This window comes from Anomalospiza imberbis, chromosome 7 (assembly GCF_031753505.1).
Source record: "Anomalospiza imberbis isolate Cuckoo-Finch-1a 21T00152 chromosome 7, ASM3175350v1, whole genome shotgun sequence".
Lineage (NCBI taxonomy): Eukaryota > Metazoa > Chordata > Aves > Passeriformes > Viduidae > Anomalospiza > Anomalospiza imberbis.
The window spans coordinates 777359-795889 of NC_089687.1; the positions used below are offsets into that span (position 1 = coordinate 777359).

At 60.2% G+C, this 18531-nt stretch overlaps 1 protein-coding gene across 4 annotated transcripts; it reads left to right on the plus strand.

The window, feature by feature from the left end:
• Nucleotides 1-12526: 12526 nt before the first annotated feature.
• NR4A2 (nuclear receptor subfamily 4 group A member 2) lies at nucleotides 12527-17783 on the plus strand. 4 transcript variants are annotated; one of them, XM_068195058.1, is made up of 8 exons: nucleotides 12528-12686; nucleotides 12847-13239; nucleotides 13372-13695; nucleotides 14571-14700; nucleotides 14783-14946; nucleotides 15347-15549; nucleotides 15969-16147; nucleotides 16227-17783. In XM_068195058.1, the coding sequence occupies exons 2-8, from the start codon at nucleotides 12961-12963 to the stop codon at nucleotides 16481-16483; spliced, it is 1536 nt and encodes a 511-aa protein (XP_068051159.1). In that variant the 5' UTR covers nucleotides 12528-12686; nucleotides 12847-12960; the 3' UTR covers nucleotides 16484-17783. The 4 variants fall into 4 exon arrangements, with proteins under 4 accessions (XP_068051158.1, XP_068051159.1, XP_068051157.1 ...); XM_068195057.1 differs by having other exon boundaries at nucleotides 12527-12686; nucleotides 12847-13695; nucleotides 14783-14871; XM_068195056.1 differs by having other exon boundaries at nucleotides 12552-12686; nucleotides 12830-13695.
• Nucleotides 17784-18531: the final 748 nt, after the last annotated feature.

The window sequence follows — 18531 nt, forward strand, 5'->3', positions numbered from 1 at the left end:
GGCACAAATACATCAGTCAAGTGTTGTGTTTTGGTGGTTTCCAGAGCTGGCAGAACAGCCTGAGGCTGAGAGCATCCCTGAGACCGTTCCCAAAGAAGCAGGCGATGGCCAGTGCAGACCCTGGACACCTCCCCCAGCACCATGGCCACAGCTGGCCCTGGGATGCCCCTCCTAGTGCTCCTGGGTGGCTCGGTGTCCTCCACCGAGGACATCCACGGGCAGCTCCGTGGCCCTACAGGTGATTTCTAGAGGGGGACAGTGCAGCTGTGTCCCCAAAATCTGCTGGAGGAGTGGGCATGGGGCAGCTCTGCCAGTCTGTCCCTGCGGGGCTGGGCTGCCTGTCCCTGACCCTGCCCCGGCCCCACCTGCAGCCAGGGGGTCTGAGCCGTTCCCGGGACACTCTTGGGGTGTTTTTCCATTCCTGCAGCCTGGCTGGCATGCTGTCAGCGAGCAGGAGTTCAGAACTGCGCAGCAGATGAGAAGCTGTAACAGACTCCGCAGTGTAGTTACTACTTTTGGCATTCCCAAGCCTTTTAGGAAAACACTGCCAAGTTAAAAACCCAACCGACGCCTGTGTTCGAGCGTGGGGGGTGAGTCTGGAGATGTTTTATGCAAGAAAACTTCAGCAGGCACTTTAAATAGTCTGTTTGCTGGGATCAGTTGCATCCAGAGGACGCGTGTCTGACATCAAACCCAGCGATGCGCTCCTCGTCACAGAGGGGAGAAGCTGCACCCTGGGCAGGGCTGGGCTCCTTTGATCCTAAAATCATGGAATCACAGAACAGTTAGGGTTGGAAAAGCTCTCTGAGGCCATCGAGTCCAACCATTCCCCAAGCACCGCTGAGGTCACCACTGACCCCAGTCCCCAGGTGCCACATCCACACAGATTTTAAATCCATTCAAGGATGGGGACTCCACCACTGCCCCGGGCAGCCGTGCCAGGACTGGACAGCCCTTTCATGGAAGAAATTTTCCACAATATCCAAAAGGAACTTGCTCTGGCCCAGCCTGAGGCCGTTCCCTCTCCTCCTGTCCCTGTTCCCTGGGAGCAGAGCCCAATCCCCCCAGCTGTCCCCTCCTGTCAGGAGTTGTGCAGAGCCACAAGGTCCCCACGAGCCTCCTTTTCTCCAGGCTGAGCCCCCCAGAGCCAGGGCTGGAGCCGGTCCAACACTTCCAGCAGGGACACTCCCTGAACCAGCGTGGTGGTGGAACTTCGGGGGGTGCATGGTGGGTGGGAAAAACCAAACTGAGCCCAAACCAAACCAACCAAATAAAAAAAAAAAACAAATAAAACCCCCCCTCAAATCAAAACACAGACCACTCCCCAGTCCGTGGCTATGCGGGAGTGCTGGGCTACAGCGCGGGGGAGCCCGGGGGAAACAGAGGGACAGCCCGGGACGAGCGGGGCAGCCCCGAGGGGGACAGAGGGACAGCCCGGGACGAGCGGGGCAGCCCCGGGGGGGACAGAGGGACAGCCCGGGACGAGCGGGGCAGCCCCGGGGGGGACAGAGGGACAGCCCGGGACGAGCGGGGCAGCCCGGGACGAGCGGGGCAGCCCGGGGGGGAAGCGGGGCAGCCCGGAAGGGGAGCGGGGTAGCCCGGGAGAGGAGCAGGTCAGCACGGGGCCGCCCCCGCCCGCCGCCAGGCCTCCCCCGCGGCGGCCCCGGGCCGCTCCCCCGGCGCTGCCGTCACCCGCCGCCGCTGACGGGCCGTGACGGGCGCTGACGCGCGGCGGCAGCTGCGAGGGGGCGCGGCGGCCCCCGGCACCGGGCTCCGGTCCCGGCTCTGGTCCCGGCTCCGGCCGCTCCGCCCCGCTCCGCTCCGCGCCCGCGGCGGAGGCAGGTACAGCGGGCGGGCGGTGGGGATGGGATGGGATGGGATGGGATGGGATGGGATGGGATGGGATGGGATGGGATGGGATGGGATGGGATGGGATGGGATGGGATGGGATGGGGGCGCAGACGATGGGGGTGGGGATGGGGCCAGGACGCAGAGGGTCGAGGGACTCGGCCCCCGCAGGCAGGCGCGGGCTCGGGGCGGCGCGGCTCCGCCAGCGGTGCCCGCACAGCTGGATGCGGGCGGGCAGATGTTGCTGGCGGCAGCCGCGGCGCGGCTGGGCAGGGAGCAGATGGGCTGCAGCGAGCGCCATATGGCCCGTTTAGCCTTTCCCCTCGCCGGTATCAATCACAGCCGTCCCGGGAGCGCGCAGCGGCTCCGGCGGCGGCACGGCCGGCCCCGCGCGGTCCCGCTGCCCGGCCGGGCGCTGAAGGGACCTCGTCGCTGTGGCACGAAGGACGTGGCCAGCGGAGCCGGACATCAAACACCGTGAACGTCTCTGCGTTCGGGGCCCTGGCGGCCGGCAGGCGCTGGCGAGTGGCCCGTCGTGCTGGCCGGCAGTGACACGGGGACAGCGTGGCTTCGTGGGCTTCCACGGGACTATCATGTGCTGACAAGGACTCTGAGAAATGGGCACTGCTGCAATAAATACCGCGTGTCAGCTGACACTACCTGCACGACTGAGCTTCAGGAGTGGACCAGGAGCAGGAAGAAAGGGGGAATAACACTCCATGTAAAGTTTCAGGGAAGTCTAAGGGGAATAATGGAGTGCTTGTGAGACGGTCCATTCACTCTCTGGCAGTGAGACCCCCACGCTCTGACTTCACATCAGGACGTGCAGCTTCACCTGGGCTCCAGCCTCACGAGGACACGCAGCCTGGGTGTGTCACAGCTGCTCGTGCGCCGTGGGATGGCCTGGTGGAACACCAGCGTGTGCTCTGGGACCTGAGTGCCCAGGGCTGGAGCTGCTGGTGGGGCTGGAGGGGAGCTGGGAGCTGGGAGCTGCTGCTGCAGCCCTGAGACACGGATCTCCGGGCGGGGCTGGCGCTGCCCAGGGGCCGGACACCAGCGCCAGGCTTGTGCCTCGTTCTCCGTTTGGGGACCTCGCACCTCGTGTGAGACTGGACAGGAGGACATTCCAGCCCTCTTTCCCTCTGGAAAGTGCCCGCTGCAGTGGCAGCACTCGCTCGGATCTCGGTGATGGCACCAGCATAGCTGTCTGTCCCTGAGCTGGGCGGTGGCTGTTCGGGGGCCTGGCACTGCCCCCTTCACCCCTGGGCCCAGGCAGGGGACCCAGCCCCAGAAACACGACGTCTCCTTTTGTAGCAGCACCTCTTGGTCGGTCTGAAACTTTTGGTCTGTTGAAGAGGCAACAAATCTCTTCCCTCCCAAAACTCTCTCCAGAAACACGCGTCAGGGTAGGCAGGGGGTGTGAGCAGTGGAAATGTGTCGGTGTAGGGAAGGGCCTGATGCAGGAGCTGCACTGGTGCTGCAGGAGCTGCGCTGGAGCTGCAGGGGCCTCTTTAAGATGTCCCACAAACACAGCCCTGCCGTGCCCACCGAGCCCTGCCAGGAGGGTGTTTGAGGGAGCTGCTGGCCAGGGGCACAGCACTGACCCTGCCTGGCTTTGCTGGCTGCTGCCCTCGGCACTGCCCACCACACTGCCAGTGCCCCCCACTGCTGCCAGTGCCCCCCAGTGCTCCCAGTGCCCCCCACTGCTGCCAGTGCCCCCCAGTGCTCCCAGTGCCCCCCACTGCTGCCAGTGTCCCCTGAGCGCTGCCAGTGTCCCCTGAGTGATGCCAGTATCCCCCACTGCTCCCAGTGCCCCCCGATTGCTGCCAGTGCCCCCCATTGCTCCCAGTGTCCCCCAACTGCTGCCAGTGCCCCCTGAGTGATGCCAGTGCCCCCTGAGTAATGCCAGTGCCCCCCACTGCTCCCAGTGCCCCCCAGTGCTCCAGTGCCCCCTGAGTAATGCCAGTGCCCCCCACTGCTCCCAGTGCCCCCCACTGCTCCAGTGCCCCCCATTGCTCCTAGTGTCCCCCAACTGCTGCCAGTGTCCCCTGAGTGATGCCAGTGTCCCCCACTGCTCCCAGTGCCCCCCAGTGCTCCAGTGCCCCCCAGTGCTCCAGTGCCCCCCACTGCTCCAGTGCTCCCCAAGTGCTCCCAGTCCACCCCAGTGCTCCAGTGCCCCCCAGTGCTCCAGTGCCCCCCACTGCTCCCAGTGCCCCCCACTGCTCCCAGTGCTCCCACTGCTCCCAGTGCCCCCCACTGCTCCCAGTGCTCCCAGTGCCCCCCAGTGCTCCCAGTGCTCCCACTGCTCCAGTGCCCCCCAGTGCTCCCAGTGCCCCCCACTGCTCCAGTGCCCCCCACTGCTCCCAGTGCTCCCAGTGCTCCAGTGCTGCCACGCTGCCAGGGCAGCACCCCTGTGCCGCCGCGGGGCTGCAGGGCTGAACACCTCCCCGTGGGGGCGGCGATCCTGGGCTTCCTCATCCTAACAAGAGCTGATTTCCCTTCCTCGGGACTCTGCTGCACTGACAGCCAGCACTGACATGGATGTGGGGGTTTTGTGGGAAACGGCAGCACCAGCTGCACTTCCTCAAGGCCCGTGGGATCGGCCGGGCTGGCCTGGCCCCGCAGCAGCCGTGGGCTGCAGGACCTCACCCGTGGCACCCAGAGCCTGCAGGAAGGTGGGCTTGCACTTCAGGGAAAGCTGGGGACGGGGACGGTCTTCCCACCCGGGCAGCCAGGCCCAGAGGCACGTGTGCTCCGCTCTGGCCCGTCCACGAGCCCCATTTCTCCGTGCCCGGGTGGCCTGGAACTGCCCGGAGCTGTGGCTTCCCCGCAGGAGCTCATCCTGGGGCTGAGGGGCCGTCCCCGGCTGCCAGCCCTGCCCGGGGAGCAGGGCAGAGCCCGGGACACAGAGCCCTGCGTGACAGCCCCTCGGGGGAGAGCGAGGTGTCTGTGACAACGCGTTCTTTGTGCCCAAACCCAGCATTGCCCCACACGTCTGCAATTGTGTTTGCAGTTATTTAATTTGGAGTTCTTTTAAAAAGCATGGAGTCTGGAATGTTTGTTCTCCGCTTTTTTTCACATCATTACTCTGATACTGCTTGATTAGCTCCCTCCCCAGTCATGATTGGTAATTAAAATAGGCATTAAAATTAGTCACTTAGCAATTTTGCTGTTCAATTGGCAATTAAATTACTTAATTGCAATTAAAGTCCTAATTTTAATTGGCAAAATGATAGATGTAGATTTAAGATAATATGTATAAATACTTTAATAAGTGTCTATATAAGGATTACTTAATTACTCAACTTCAAGTTTATGCTGTTAACTTTAGAACTTTTAAGTGAGTAATGAAATTTATATTACATCTATTCTAAGGATATGGTAATTAGATGTGTCACTTAGCCCTGTAAGGGCCCTGGCTGGAAGTTGGTGTGGTGTGGAGCTGTAGGCTGGACGAGCTCTTGGGGTGTGACTGACGCTGATGGCTGCGTGCTGCTGCAGCTGAGGGAAGCTGGCCGAGCTCCTCCTTCGGGGAACGACCCCAGAAATGCCACTCAGGACAGCCCTGGGGTGTCCCAGCCTCGGGTTCTCCTTCAGTGACCCCAGAAATGCCACTCAGGACAGCCCTGGGGTGTCCCAGCCTCGGGTTCTCCTTCAGTGACCCCAGAAATGCCACTCAGGACAGCCCTGGGGTGTCCCAGCCTCGGGTTCTCCTTCAGTGACCCCAGAAATGCCACTCAGGACAGCCCTGGGGTGTCCCAGCCTCGGGGTGCTCCTTTAGTGACCCCAGAAAATCCCGTGCTGGGCTGTGGGGTTTATCCCGGGCTGGGCTGTGAGGGGTTTATCCCATGCTGGGCTGTGTGGGATTTATCCCGGGTTGGGCTGTGTGGGGTTTATCCCGTGCTGGGCTGTGGGGTTTATCCCGTGCTGGGCTGTGTGGGATTTATCCCAGGCTGGGCTGTGAGGGGTTTATCCCAGGCTGGGCTGTGTGGGATTTATCCCGTGCTGGGCTGTGTGGGGTTTATCCCGGGCTGGGCTGTGTGGGGTTTATCCCAGGCTGGGCTGTGTGGGATTTATCCCGTGCTGGGCTGTGTGGGGTTTATCCCGTGCTGGGCTGTGTGGGGTTTATCCCAGGCTGGGCTGTGTGGGATTTATCCCGTGCTGGGCTGTGTGGGGTTTATCCCAGGCATAGCTGTGAGGGGTTTATCCCGGGCATGGCTGTGTGGGGTTTATCCCGTGCTGGGCTGTGTGGGGTTTATCCCGGGCTGGGCTGTGTGGGATTTATCCCGGATTGGGCTGTGTGGGGTTTATCCCAGGCTGGGCTGTGTGGGGTTTATCCCGGATTGGGCTGTGTGGGGTTTATCCCAGGCTGGGCTGTGTGGGGTTTATCCCGGATTGGGCTGTGTGGGGTTTATCCCAGGCTGGGCTGTGTGGGGTTTATCCCGGGCTGGGCTGTGTGGGATTTATCCCGTGCTGGGCTGTGTGGGGTTTATCCCGGGCTGGGCTGTGTGGGGTTTATCCCAGGCTGGGCTGTGTGGGGTTTATCCCGGGCATGGCTGTGCGGGGTTTATCCCGGGCCGGAGCTGGCTGTGTTCTCACTCCTGCACGGCTCCGTTCCCCGGAGCTCCCGGGGAAGGCACGGGAGCAGCGGGGCTGGCCCGGGCTGCGCTCCCCGCACCCCCGACCCCATCCCGTCCTTTCCTGGCGGAAGGCGGCCCTCCCATTCCCAGAGGCCGGCCCCGGCACGGGGGAGGCCGTGTCCGTGTCCCCTCCCGCCCTCCTCAGCCGGACCCCGGCACCGCTGGAGGCACCCGGGAACCGAGGCTCGGGTCTGGCTTTTAAGAGACGCAGCGCCTTTAACGGCCCTGCCCCACTCACAGCCCCCGGGCTGCGGCCGGCAGTGCTGCACACTCGGGGGGCTCTGGGGGTGCTGCTGGGGGGACGAAAAATTAGCCAAAATTACCATAAAAAATAACCCTAAAATAAATAAAAATAACAAAGCTTAATAAATTAAACAAAGAAAGCCAAATAAAATAAAAAATAATGCCCCCAAAAGAATGAATTAAATTAGGCCATGAAATAAATAGAAATTAAAAAAAATAAAGTACAAAATAATATAAGAAGAATAAAAAATAAACAGAAATAAATAAAATGGAAAATATTACAGTAAATAAATCCAAAATAAAAATAAAATAAAACCAATGCAATATAGAAAAGAATGATAATAATAAAATAAAATAAAAATTAAATTAATAATAAAATAAAATACTAATAAAATAAAATAGACTAACTTCCAGGTGGGCAGTGGAGGCGAGGGCACGTTGCACGCCTTTTGTGGCCTCGGCCTAGCTCCGTTCCCAGCTCTGCTCTCTCCCATTCCCTGCGCTGTCCCATATTCTGCGCTGTCCCCTTCCCGGTTCTCTCCCATTCCCAGTTCTCTCTCCCATTCCGGGTTCTCGCTCCCCATTCCCGATTCTCTCTCCCCATTCCCGGTTCTCGCTCCCCATTCCCGGTTCTCTCTCCCCATTCCCAGTTCTCTCTCCATATTCCTGGTTTTCTGTCCCCACTCCCGGTTTTCAGTCCCCACTCCCGGTTCTCGCTCCCCATTCCCGGTTCTCTTTCCCATTCCCAGTTCTGTGTCCCCATTCCCGGTTCTCTCTCCCCATTCCCGGTTCTCTCCCATTCGCGGCTCTGTCCCCATTCCTGGCTCTGTCCCCATTCCTGGTTCTGTGTCCCCATTCCGGTTCTCTCTCCCCATTCCCGGTTCTCTCTCCCATTCCCGGTTCTTCTCCCTTTCCCGGTTCTCTCTCCCCATTCCCGGTTCTCTCTCCCATTCCCGGCTCTCTCCCCATTCCCGGTTCTCTCTCCCATTCCCGGTTCTCTCTCCCATTCCTGGTTCTCTCTCCCATTCCCAGTTGTCTCCCATTTGCGGCTCTGTCCCCATTCCCGGTTCACTCTCCCATTCCCGGTTCTTTCTCCCCATTCCTGGTTGTCTTTCCCATTCCCGGTTCTCTCTCCCATTCCCGGTTCTCTCTCCCATTCCCGGTTCTCTCTCCCATTCCCGGCTCTTTCTCCCCATTCCCGGTTCTCTCTCCCCATTCCCAGTTCTCTCTCCCATTCCCGGTTCTGTCCCCACTCCCGGCTCTGTCCCCATTCCCAGTTCTCTCTCCCATTCCCGGTTCTCTCTCCCCATTCCCGGTTCTGTCCCCATTCCCGGTTCTCTCTCCCATTCCCGGTTCTGTCCCCATTCCCGGTTCTCTCTCCCATTCCCGGTTCACTCTCCCATTCTTGGTTCTGTCCCCATTCCCGGTTCTCTCTCCCATTCCCGGTTCACTCTCCCATTCTTGGTTCTGTCCCCATTCCCGGTTCTCTCTCCCATTCCCGGCTCTCTCCCCATTCCCGGTTCTCTCTCCCATTCCCGGCTCTCTCTCCCATTCCCGGTTCTCTCTCCCATTCCCGTTTCTCTCTCCCATTCCCGGTTCTCTCTCCCCATTCCCGGTTCTCTCTCCCATTCCCGGTTCTGTCCCCATTCCCGGTTCTCTCTCCCATTCCCGGTTCACTCTCCCATTCTTGGTTCTGTCCCCATTCCTGGCTCTCTCTCCCCATTCCTGGCTCTCTCCCCATTCCCGGTTCTCTCTCCCCATTCCCGGTTCTCTCTCCCATTCCCGGTTCTCTCTCCCATTCCCGGTTCTGTCCCCATTCCCGGTTCTCTCTCCCATTCCCGGTTCACTCTCCCATTCTTGGTTCTGTCCCCATTCCTGGCTCTCTCTCCCCATTCCTGGCTCTCTCCCCATTCCCGGTTCTCTCTCCCATTCCCGGTTCTCTCTCCCCATTCCCGGTTCTCTCTCCCCATTCCCGGTTCTCTCTCCCATTCCCGGTTCTCTCTCCCATTCCCGGCTCTGTCCCCATTCCTGGTTCTCTCTCCCATTCCGGGTTCTCTCTCCCATTCCCGGTTCTCTCTCCCATTCCTGGTTCTGTCCCCATTCCTGGCTCTCTCTCCCCATTCCCGGCTCTCTCCCCATTCCCGGTTCTCTCTCCCCATTCCCGGTTCTCTCTCCCATTCCCGGTTCTCTCTCCCATTCCCGGCTCTGTCCCCATTCCCGGTTCTCTCTCCCATTCCCGGTTCTCTCTCCCATTCCCGGTTCTCTCTCCCATTCCTGGTTCTGTCCCCATTCCTGGCTCTCTCTCCCCATTCCCGGTTCTCTCTCCCCATTCCCGGTTCTCTCTCCCATTCCCGGTTCTCTCTCCCATTCCTGGCTCTGTCCCCATTCCCGCTTCTCTCCCCATTCCCGGTTCTCTCTCCCATTCCTGCTTCTCTCTCCCCGTTCCCGGCTCTCTCTCCCATTCCCGGTTCTCTCTCCCATTCCCGGCTCTCTCTCCAATTCCCGGTTCTTCTCCCATTCCCGGTTCTCTCTCCCCATTCCCGGTTCTCTCTCCCCATTCCCAGTTCCTCTCCCATTCCCGGTTCCTCTCCCATTCCCGGTTCTCTCTCCCATTCCAGGTTCCTTTCCCATTCCCAGTTCTCTCTCCAATTCCCGGTTCTTCTCCCATTCCCGGTTCTCTCTCCCCATTCCCGGTTCTCTCTCCCCATTCCCAGTTCCTCTCCCATTCCCGGTTCCTCTCCCATTCCCGGTTCTCTCTCCCATTCCAGGTTCCTTTCCCATTCCCAGTTCTCTCTCCAATTCCCGGTTCTTCTCCCATTCCCGGTTCTTCGCCCATTCCCGGTTCTCTCTCCCATTCCCGGTTCTCTCTCCCCATTCCCGGCTCTCTCTCCCCATTCCCGGTTCTCTCTCTCCCATTCCCGGTTCTCTCTCCCATTCCCGGTTCTCTCTCCCATTCCCGGTTCTCTCTCCCATTCCCGGTTCTGTCCCCATTCCCGGTTCTCTCTTCCCATTCCCGGTTCTCTCTCCCCATTCCCGGTTCTGTCCCCATTCCCGGTTCTCTCTCCCATTCCCGGCTCTCTCCCATTCCCGGTTCTCTCCCTCATTCCCGGTTCTCTCTACCATTCCCGGTTCTCTCTCGCCATTCCCGGTTCTCTCTCCCCATTCCCGGTTCTCTCCCCATTCCCGGTTCTCTCCCCATTCCCGGTTCTCTCTCCCATTCCTTGTTCTGTCCCATTCCCGGTTCTCTCTCCCCATTCCCGGTTCTTCTCCCATTCCCGGTTCTCTCTCCCATTCCCGGTTCTCTCTCCCATTCCTGGTTCTGTCCCCATTCCCGGTTCTCTCTCCCATTCCCGGCTCTCTCCCCATTCCCGGTTCTCTCTCCCCATTCCCGGTTCTTCTCCCATTCCCGGTTCTCTCTCCCATTCCCGGTTCTTCTCCCATTCCCGGTTCTCTCTCCCATTCCCGGTTCTCTCTCCCCATTCCCGGTTCTCTCTCCCATTCCTGGTTCTCTCTCCCATTCCCGGTTCTCTCTCCCCATTCCCGGTTCTTCTCCCATTCCCGGTTCTCTCTCCCATTCCCGGTTCTCTCTCCCCATTCCCGGCTCTCTCTCCCATTCCCGGTTCTCTCTCCCATTCCCGGCTCTCTCCCCATTCCCGGTTCTCTCTCCCCATTCCCAGTTCTCTCTCCCATTCCCGGTTCTCTCTCCCCATTCCCGGTTCTTCTCCCATTCCCGGTTCTCTCTCCCATTCCCGGTTCTCTCTCCCCATTCCCGGCTCTCTCTCCCATTCCCGGTTCTCTCTCCCATTCCCGGTTCTCTCTCCCCATTCCCGGTTCTTCTCCCATTCCCGGTTCTCTCTCCCATTCCCGGTTCTTCTCCCATTCCCGGTTCTCTCTCCCATTCCCGGTTCTCTCTCCCCATTCCCGGTTCTCTCTCCCATTCCCGGCTCTCTCCCCATTCCCGGTTCTCTCTCCCATTCCCGGTTCTGTCTCCCATTCCAGGTTCTCTCTCTCATTCCCGTTTCCTCTCCCATTCCCGGTTCTCTCTCCCATTCCCAGTTCTCTCTCTCCCCATTCCCGGTTCTCTCTCCCATTCCCGGTTCTCTCTCCCCATTCCCTGTTCTCTCTCCCATTCCCGGCTCTCTCCCCATTCCCAGTTCTCTCTCTCCCATTCCCGGTTCCTCTCCCATTCCCGGTTCTCTCTCCCATTCCCGGTTCTCTCTCCCATTCCCGGCTCTCTCCCCATTCCCGGTTCTCTCTCCCATTCCCGGTTCTTCTCCCATTCCCGGTTCTGTCCCCATCCCGGGGTCGCGGCCGCGCGCGCTATTCCGGGGTTCGCGTCACGGTGACGCGCGCGGGGGGCGGGGGCGACACCGCCCTCTATGCAAATGAGGCCACGCCCCCGCCCCGCGCGTGGCCGGGGCGCGTCCCTCCGCGTGACGTCACCGGTCGGAAACTTACCAAAAGGGCGCGCTGGCGCGCGGCGGGGGCGTGTCCGGGGCGGGCCGCCGGCGGCGCCGATTGGCGGGCGGCGCTGACGCGCGGTGACGCGCGGGGGCTCGCGGCGCACGTTGGTCGGCGGCGGCCGCGGCCACATAAACAAAGGCACATTGCGGGCGGGCACAGTCCGGCCGCCCGCGCCGCCGCCGCCGCCGCCGCTCCGCCCGCACTTGGATGCGCGCCCCGCGCCCCGCGCCGCGCTCCGCTCCCCGGTGAGTGCCCGGCCGGTCCCGCCTCCCGCGGCCCCCTCCCGACGCGGGGTCCCGCGCGCGAGGCGCGGGACGCGCCCCCGTCCCGTCCCGCCTGCTGGCGGGTCCCGCTCGGGTGCCCGGACGGGACGGGTGGCTCTGCCCGAGGGCGAGTGTCACCCGCGGTGCTGCCGCGCCGCGCCGGGCGCGCCCGGGCCGGCTGTCACCCGCGCCCCGCTCCGGTGCCGGCACCGCCGCGCCGGGAACCCCGCGCCTCGCCCGCTCTCCCGAGGGACGCGCCGCGGCTTCCCGGAGGGCGTGGAGAAGGGAAGCTGGCAGCCGGTGCCGGTGACAGCCCGCCCGCGGGGAGCCTCCTGCCCGGTTACTGAGGAAACAGCCCCAACCGAGCCCAGACCCGCTCCTCGCGGGGCGCGGGGCGGCCCTGCCCCGGCGCCGCTCCCGCCGCCCGTGCGCTCCGCAGGCGGGGCTCCCACGGAGCCGGGAGCCGCGCCGGCTGCTCCGTGTGTCTGTCCGCGCTCAGGCGGCTCCGTGTGTCTGTCCCTCCACTGGCGCGTCCGTGTGTCAGTTCCCCGCCGGGGCTGCCTGACCGGCGGGTCCGTGTGCCTGTTCCCCGCCCCGGGTCCGTGTGTCTGTCCCCGCACCAGCGGGTTTGTGTGTCAGTCCCCCGCCCCTGCTGCCCGATCGGCGGGTCCGTGTGTCGCTCCGTGTGTCCCTGTGTCCGTCCGCTCACCGGCCGGTCCGTGTGTCGGTGTGTCTGTCCGCTCACCGGCGGGTCCGTGTGTCGCTCCGTGTGTCGGTGTGTCTGTCCGCTCACCGGCGGGTCCGTGTGTCGCTCCGTGTGTCGGTGTGTCTGTCCGCTCACCGGCGGGTCCCTGTGTTGCTCCGTGTGTCGGTGTGTCTGTCCGCTCACCGGCCGGTCCGTGTGTCGGTCCGCGTGTCGCTGTGTCCGTCCCCTCACCGGCCGGTCCGTGTGTCGGTCCGCGTGTCGCTGTGTCCGTCCCCTCACCGCCCGGTCCGTGTGTCGGTCCGCGTGTCGCTGTGTCCGTCCCCTCACCGCCCGGTCCGTGTGTCGGTCCGCGTGTCGCTGTGTCCGTCCCCTCACCGCCCGGTCCGTGTGTCTCTCGCAGCCGTCGCGCCGGGCAGGCTGGAGCCGCCGCCGCGCTCTGAACCCGCGGACACCTCGCTCCCCGCCGCGCTCCGACGCTGTCCGCCCTCGGCTGCCCCGAAAACGCCGCTCCCTCGGCTGAAGGTTGGTGCTGCTCCGTCCCCGCGGCTCCGCGGCCCCGGCAGTCCCGGCGGGGGCAGGGGGGTCCCGGCGCTCGGCCCCGCGGCCGCCGGTGCCCGGCGCGGGGCGGCGCGGGCCGAGTCTACCTGACGCTGTTTCGTTTGCAGCCATGCCCTGTGTTCAGGCTCAGTATGGGTCCTCGCCTCAAGGAGCCAGCCCGGCCTCCCAGAGCTACAGCTACCACTCCTCGGGAGAATACAGCTCCGATTTCCTAACTCCGGAGTTTGTCAAGTTTAGCATGGACCTCACCAACACCGAAATCACTGCCACCACTTCTCTCCCCAGCTTCAGTACCTTTATGGACAACTACAACACGAGCTACGACGTGAAGCCCCCCTGCTTGTACCAAATGCCCCTGTCCGGACAGCAGCCCTCCATTAAGGTGGAAGACATTCAGATGCACGGCTACCAGCAGCACGGCCACCTGCCCCCCCAGTCCGAGGAGATGATGTCCCACTCGGGCTCCGTCTACTACAAGCCCTCGTCGCCCCCGACCCCCTCCACGCCCGGCTTCCAGGTGCAGCACGGCCCCGTGTGGGACGACCCCGGCTCCCTGCACAACTTCCACCCCAACTACGTGGCCACCACGCACATGATCGAGCAGCGCAAAACGCCCGTGTCCCGCCTGTCCCTGTTCTCCTTCAAGCAGTCTCCGCCCGGCACGCCCGTGTCCAGCTGCCAGATGCGCTTCGACGGCCCCCTGCACGTGCCCATGAACCCCGAGCCGGCCGGGCCGCACCACGGCGTGGACGGGCAGGCCTTCGCCGTGCCCAACCCCATCCGCAAGCAGCCCTCCATGGCCTTCCCCGGGCTGCAGCTGGGCCACGCGCCGCAGCTGCTGGACAGCCAGGTGCCCTCGCCGCCCTCCCGGGGCTCCCCGTCCAACGAGGGGCTGTGCGCCGTGTGCGGGGACAACGCGGCCTGCCAGCACTACGGCGTGCGCACCTGCGAGGGCTGCAAGGGCTTCTTCAAGGTGAGCGGGGCTGGGCGAGGCGGCCGCGGGGCCGGGCAGGGGCGGCGGGGCCGGCAGAGGGCAGGAAGGCAGCGGGGGAGCCCGCGGGGCCGGCAGCCCGCAGATGGAAATCGGTTAGGACAGAGAACCGCGTCTGAGCTAACCATGTGGAACAGAATTCCCCGTGGTAAAATTAAGTGATCTCTTTATTTCACCATCCTGATTGAATAATCTTATCATTTTAAATAGAGAAGGTCTCCAAGGAATGTAAATAATATGAATGCCCACGGATTTGTATTTACCGAGCGTCTCTTTCCCTCCTCTTGGCATATAAAACACGGCTAGGAGCTGCGAGGTTAGCTTGGATGTTAACGCTGTCAATTTTCTCCTGTTAAATGCTCTGGGAAAAAAAAAAAAAAAAAAGAAAAAAAAAAACAAAGGAGGGGGGAAGAAGGAAAAGGAAATAAAAGGGGGAAAAGGGAAACTAAATTAAGGGGGAAAGGAAATAAAAATAAAGAGGGGAAAAGGGGAAAGGAAATAAGGGGAAAAGAAATCTTAAAAGGCAGAAGAAGAAAAGGGAAAAAGGAAATAATAGAAAGGAAAAATTTAAACGGGAGAAGAGAATAAAGCGGGGAAGGGGGAAGGGATATAAATGTAAAAAAGAGAAGTAAAGATAAAATAAGGAAAATAAAAGAAAGGGGAAAAATGAAAGCGAGAACAGAAAATGAACGGGAAAGGGAAGGAAACAAAGCAGAAAAAACGGAAAAGAAAATAAAGGGGAGGAAAGGAAAAAGAAAATCGAGGGGAAAGGGAGGAAAAGAAGCTGCGGGGAGGCGGCGGCGCGGGGCGCTCCCCGAGCCGGCGCTGACGCCGCTGCCCGTCCGGCCGGCCCGCAGCGCACGGTGCAGAAGAACGCCAAGTACGTGTGTCTGGCCAACAAGAACTGCCCGGTGGACAAGCGCCGCCGCAACCGCTGCCAGTACTGCCGCTTCCAGAAGTGCCTGGCCGTCGGCATGGTCAAGGAGGGTGAGTGTCCGCGTGTCCGCGTGTCCGTGTGTCCGGGCGCGCCCCGCGGGGCCGGCGCCGGGCTGACCCCCGTCTCTTGCAGTGGTGCGCACAGACAGCCTAAAAGGCCGGCGGGGCCGCTTGCCGTCCAAACCGAAGAGCCCCCAGGAGCCTTCTCCCCCCTCTCCCCCGGTGAGTCTGATCAGTGCGCTGGTGAGAGCCCATGTCGACTCCAACCCGGCTATGACCAGCCTGGACTATTCCCGGGTAAGCGGGACCGAGCTCGCGGAGGGACCCCGCCGCCGCCGCCCGGGGAGGGGGGGCCGCCGGCCCCGCGGCCGCTGCGGGGGGAGAGGCGAGGCGGCCCGGGGCTCGGCTCGGCCCTGCCCGCCCGCCCGGGGCTCGGCTCGGCCCCGCCGGGACCGGGGGCTCGGCTCGGCCCCGCCGGCGCCGCCCCGGGATCGGGCCCCCCGCGCACGGAGAGCGGCGGCCTCGGAGCGCCGTTCCTAATCGAATTAATTGCCCCGGAACATCTAATTTCCTCACCGGTCAGAGAGAGCTTTAATTGTTATCCCAGCCCGCTCCCCGGCCAGGGACGGGGTGAGCAATTTCACGGGTTATAGACTTTAGAGAACCTCATTAAGCGCTTTTTAAAATGAATTTCCAGTTCCAGGCTAACCCCGACTACCAGCTGAGCGGTGACGACACCCAGCACATCCAGCAGTTCTATGATCTCCTGACCGGCTCCATGGAGATCATCCGAGGGTGGGCGGAAAAAATCCCCGGCTTCACCGACCTCCCCAAAACGGACCAGGACCTGCTCTTCGAGTCCGCCTTCCTGGAGCTGTTCGTGCTGCGGCTGGCGTACAGGTGAGTGGGGGTCGGGGGAGCGCGGGGCGGGCAGGGGATCAGACCCTTTCAAGGTCCACTGGTCTGCATTTTATTAACTCCTCGGTAATTAGGTGCCTCTTAAATCCTTCATTTATTGCTCCTCGAGTAATTAGTTGTTTAGATTTTCTCCCCCATCATCTCCTTTCTTATTATTTTTTTATTTCTTTCCTTTTCTCTCTTGTTTTTTTTTCCTCTTTCATTTCCTCTTCTCTATTTTACCTTTCTCTCCCTCCCTGTCTTTCTTGCGTTCTTCCTTTTGCTCACTCTCTCTTTCTTTACTCTTACATTTTATCTTTATCTATTGTCTTTTCCTTTGCTCCGTTTTCCCTTTCTGTCTAATTTTCCTCCCTCTCTCATTCATCCATCAGTTCATTCTGGGGTTGTCCCCTTCCTTCCAGGTCCAACCCCGTGGAGGGGAAGCTGATCTTCTGCAACGGGGTGGTCCTGCACCGGCTGCAGTGCATCCGTGGCTTTGGGGAGTGGATCGATTCCATCGTGGAATTTTCCTCCAACTTGCAAAACATGAACATCGACATCTCTGCCTTCTCTTGCATCGCTGCCCTGGCCATGGTGACAGGTCAGTGTCCCCCCTCGTGCTCCCCTGCCGGCCCTGCTCCGTGCCACACCCGTAATGTCCCGCACCCTTCTCTTTGCAGAGAGGCACGGGCTCAAGGAACCCAAGCGGGTGGAAGAGCTTCAGAACAAGATTGTAAATTGTCTCAAAGACCATGTGACTTTCAATAACGGGGGGCTGAATCGCCCCAACTATCTGTCCAAACTCTTGGGGAAGCTCCCCGAACTCCGCACGCTTTGCACACAGGGGCTGCAGCGCATTTTCTACCTGAAACTGGAAGATTTGGTGCCACCGCCAGCAATAATTGACAAACTTTTCCTGGACACTTTACCTTTCTAAGACTCTTCCCGTACGCTTCCGCTGACCCGAGGAGAAGCTCCAGCTGCCTGAAGGGGAGCTGGTCTGGGCCCAGAGCAGCACCCCTGGGTGCCAGCTCCCACCCAGCCAGTGTTGCAAACTCCTGCAGGCAGAGCACGATGGGCATTTTGGCTCTGGGGCATCGTGGATGCGGCTCGTGGACTACACAGATACCATGGTATAAACTTTTTATTATCGGCTTCTAAATGAATTTGTTATTAAGGACTTCTGGTGCGAAAGACAAGCCTGCCCGGCTCATGCGGTGACAAACCGAGCCTTGGGGCGACCCACGAGTCTCACCCTCCTAAAGACTAAAGTTTTCTGCTGTAAAAGAAAGCTGTAATATACCCAAACCCCAAACGTTGCGTGGGTGGCGTGGCATTAATGAAGGCGAAGGCTTGTAAATTTGTCAGATGCAGTTTGGCTTTTTTAAAAAAAAAAAAAAAATTCTTCTGTGCCTATTTATGATGAAACATGGAAAATAATTCTAAAAAAAAAATAAATAAAAGCTAAATGTGTTTGGGAAAAAAATAATTTAAAAAAAGGAGAATAAAAAAAAAAAAAAAAAAGAAAACCCAATCTGTCCATACCAGGGAAGCATGATGATTCCAGGGTGACAATGTTATAGGCACTTGCTATTTCAGTAATGTCTATATTCTATAAATAGTATTTCAGACACTATGTAGTCTGGTAGCTTTTATAAAGACTGGTAGTTATCTAAGCTTCAAACATTTTCTCAATTGTAAAATAGGTGGGCACAAGTGTTACCCCCCCGGAATCCCCCCCAAAGGGACACATAGTGTTTGTAAACACCGCCCGACACCCCTTGTTTGTAAGTGTTGTATGTACTGTTGATGTTGATTAAAGAAGAAGTTTATATCTTGATTATTTTGTTGTCTAAAGCTAAACAGATCTTGCATGCAGCAGCTTTTGACTGTTTCCAGAGTGCTTATACTATACATAACTCCCTGGAAATTACTGAGCACTTTGAATTCTTGGTTTGTTTTGTTCCATTTGTTTTTTTATGTCTAAAAATTGTCGGTTAATATATTATTTTATGTTCGAGTAATATTTTTAATATTGCCATATTCTGTAGTATTTTTCTTTGTATACCCCGGTTTGGCACACGGGAAAGTCGCTGCCTTTTTTTAATATGGTGTACGACAGTTAGAAACGCGGATTATTATTATTATAATTATTATTATTATTATTTTTTCTCCCGAGAACTCTTTCTTTGAGAAAGACAATTTTAATGTTTACAACAATAAAACATGTAAACGAATCGAATTTCGTCTCCTTTCTGCCGAAGTGCGAAGCTCCTCCGCCAGTCCCCGCCGCACCCAGGGGACAAAAGCCTCTGCCCGTGCGGCGATCCCGGAGCGGCGATGGCCGGGGCCGCTCCCGTTCGGTGCCGCTGGCCCCGCGGGAGGAAGAGGAGGAAAAGCCGCGGCTCGGAGGTTGGTCCTTCCCCGGGTTTCACCACGCTCGGTCCCCGCCGCATCCAGACCCCGCATCCTGCGCCACCCATCCCTCTCTCCCTCCTCCCGCGCCGGCCTTTGCTCAGGCGCATCCCTTCGTCGGGGGGCTAATTCCTCAGGAAAACACCTTTAACGGAGGAATTTTATTCCCAGCCTGCGCCCGCGGCGGCGGAGGGGCTCGGGGGGCAGGACGGGCAGGAGCACAGCGGGGCGCGGGGATCCGGGGAGCGCTGCCCCCAGAGCCCCGGGCTCCTGCCAAGCTTTGGGGCGGGGGCGCCTCTCGGAGCCCCGGGGCACCGGCACCGCGCCCGGGGCCCCGCGGGTCCCGGGACCGGGCTGCGCTCACGGGGGTCCCGCGCGTGGAGGGGGATGAGGAACCCAAACTCCGCTGGTTCGTCCGGGAGGGACAGAACTTCGGCCTCTCGCCTCGGGAGACAAAATAACGCCCGTGGGAGGGTGGGGGAGGCACGCCCGGGATCGGTTTTACTCCTCTGTGCCACGCGTCCCGCGGTGCCCATGGACACGGGTGAGGGGCAGGCTCTCCCCGCAGCT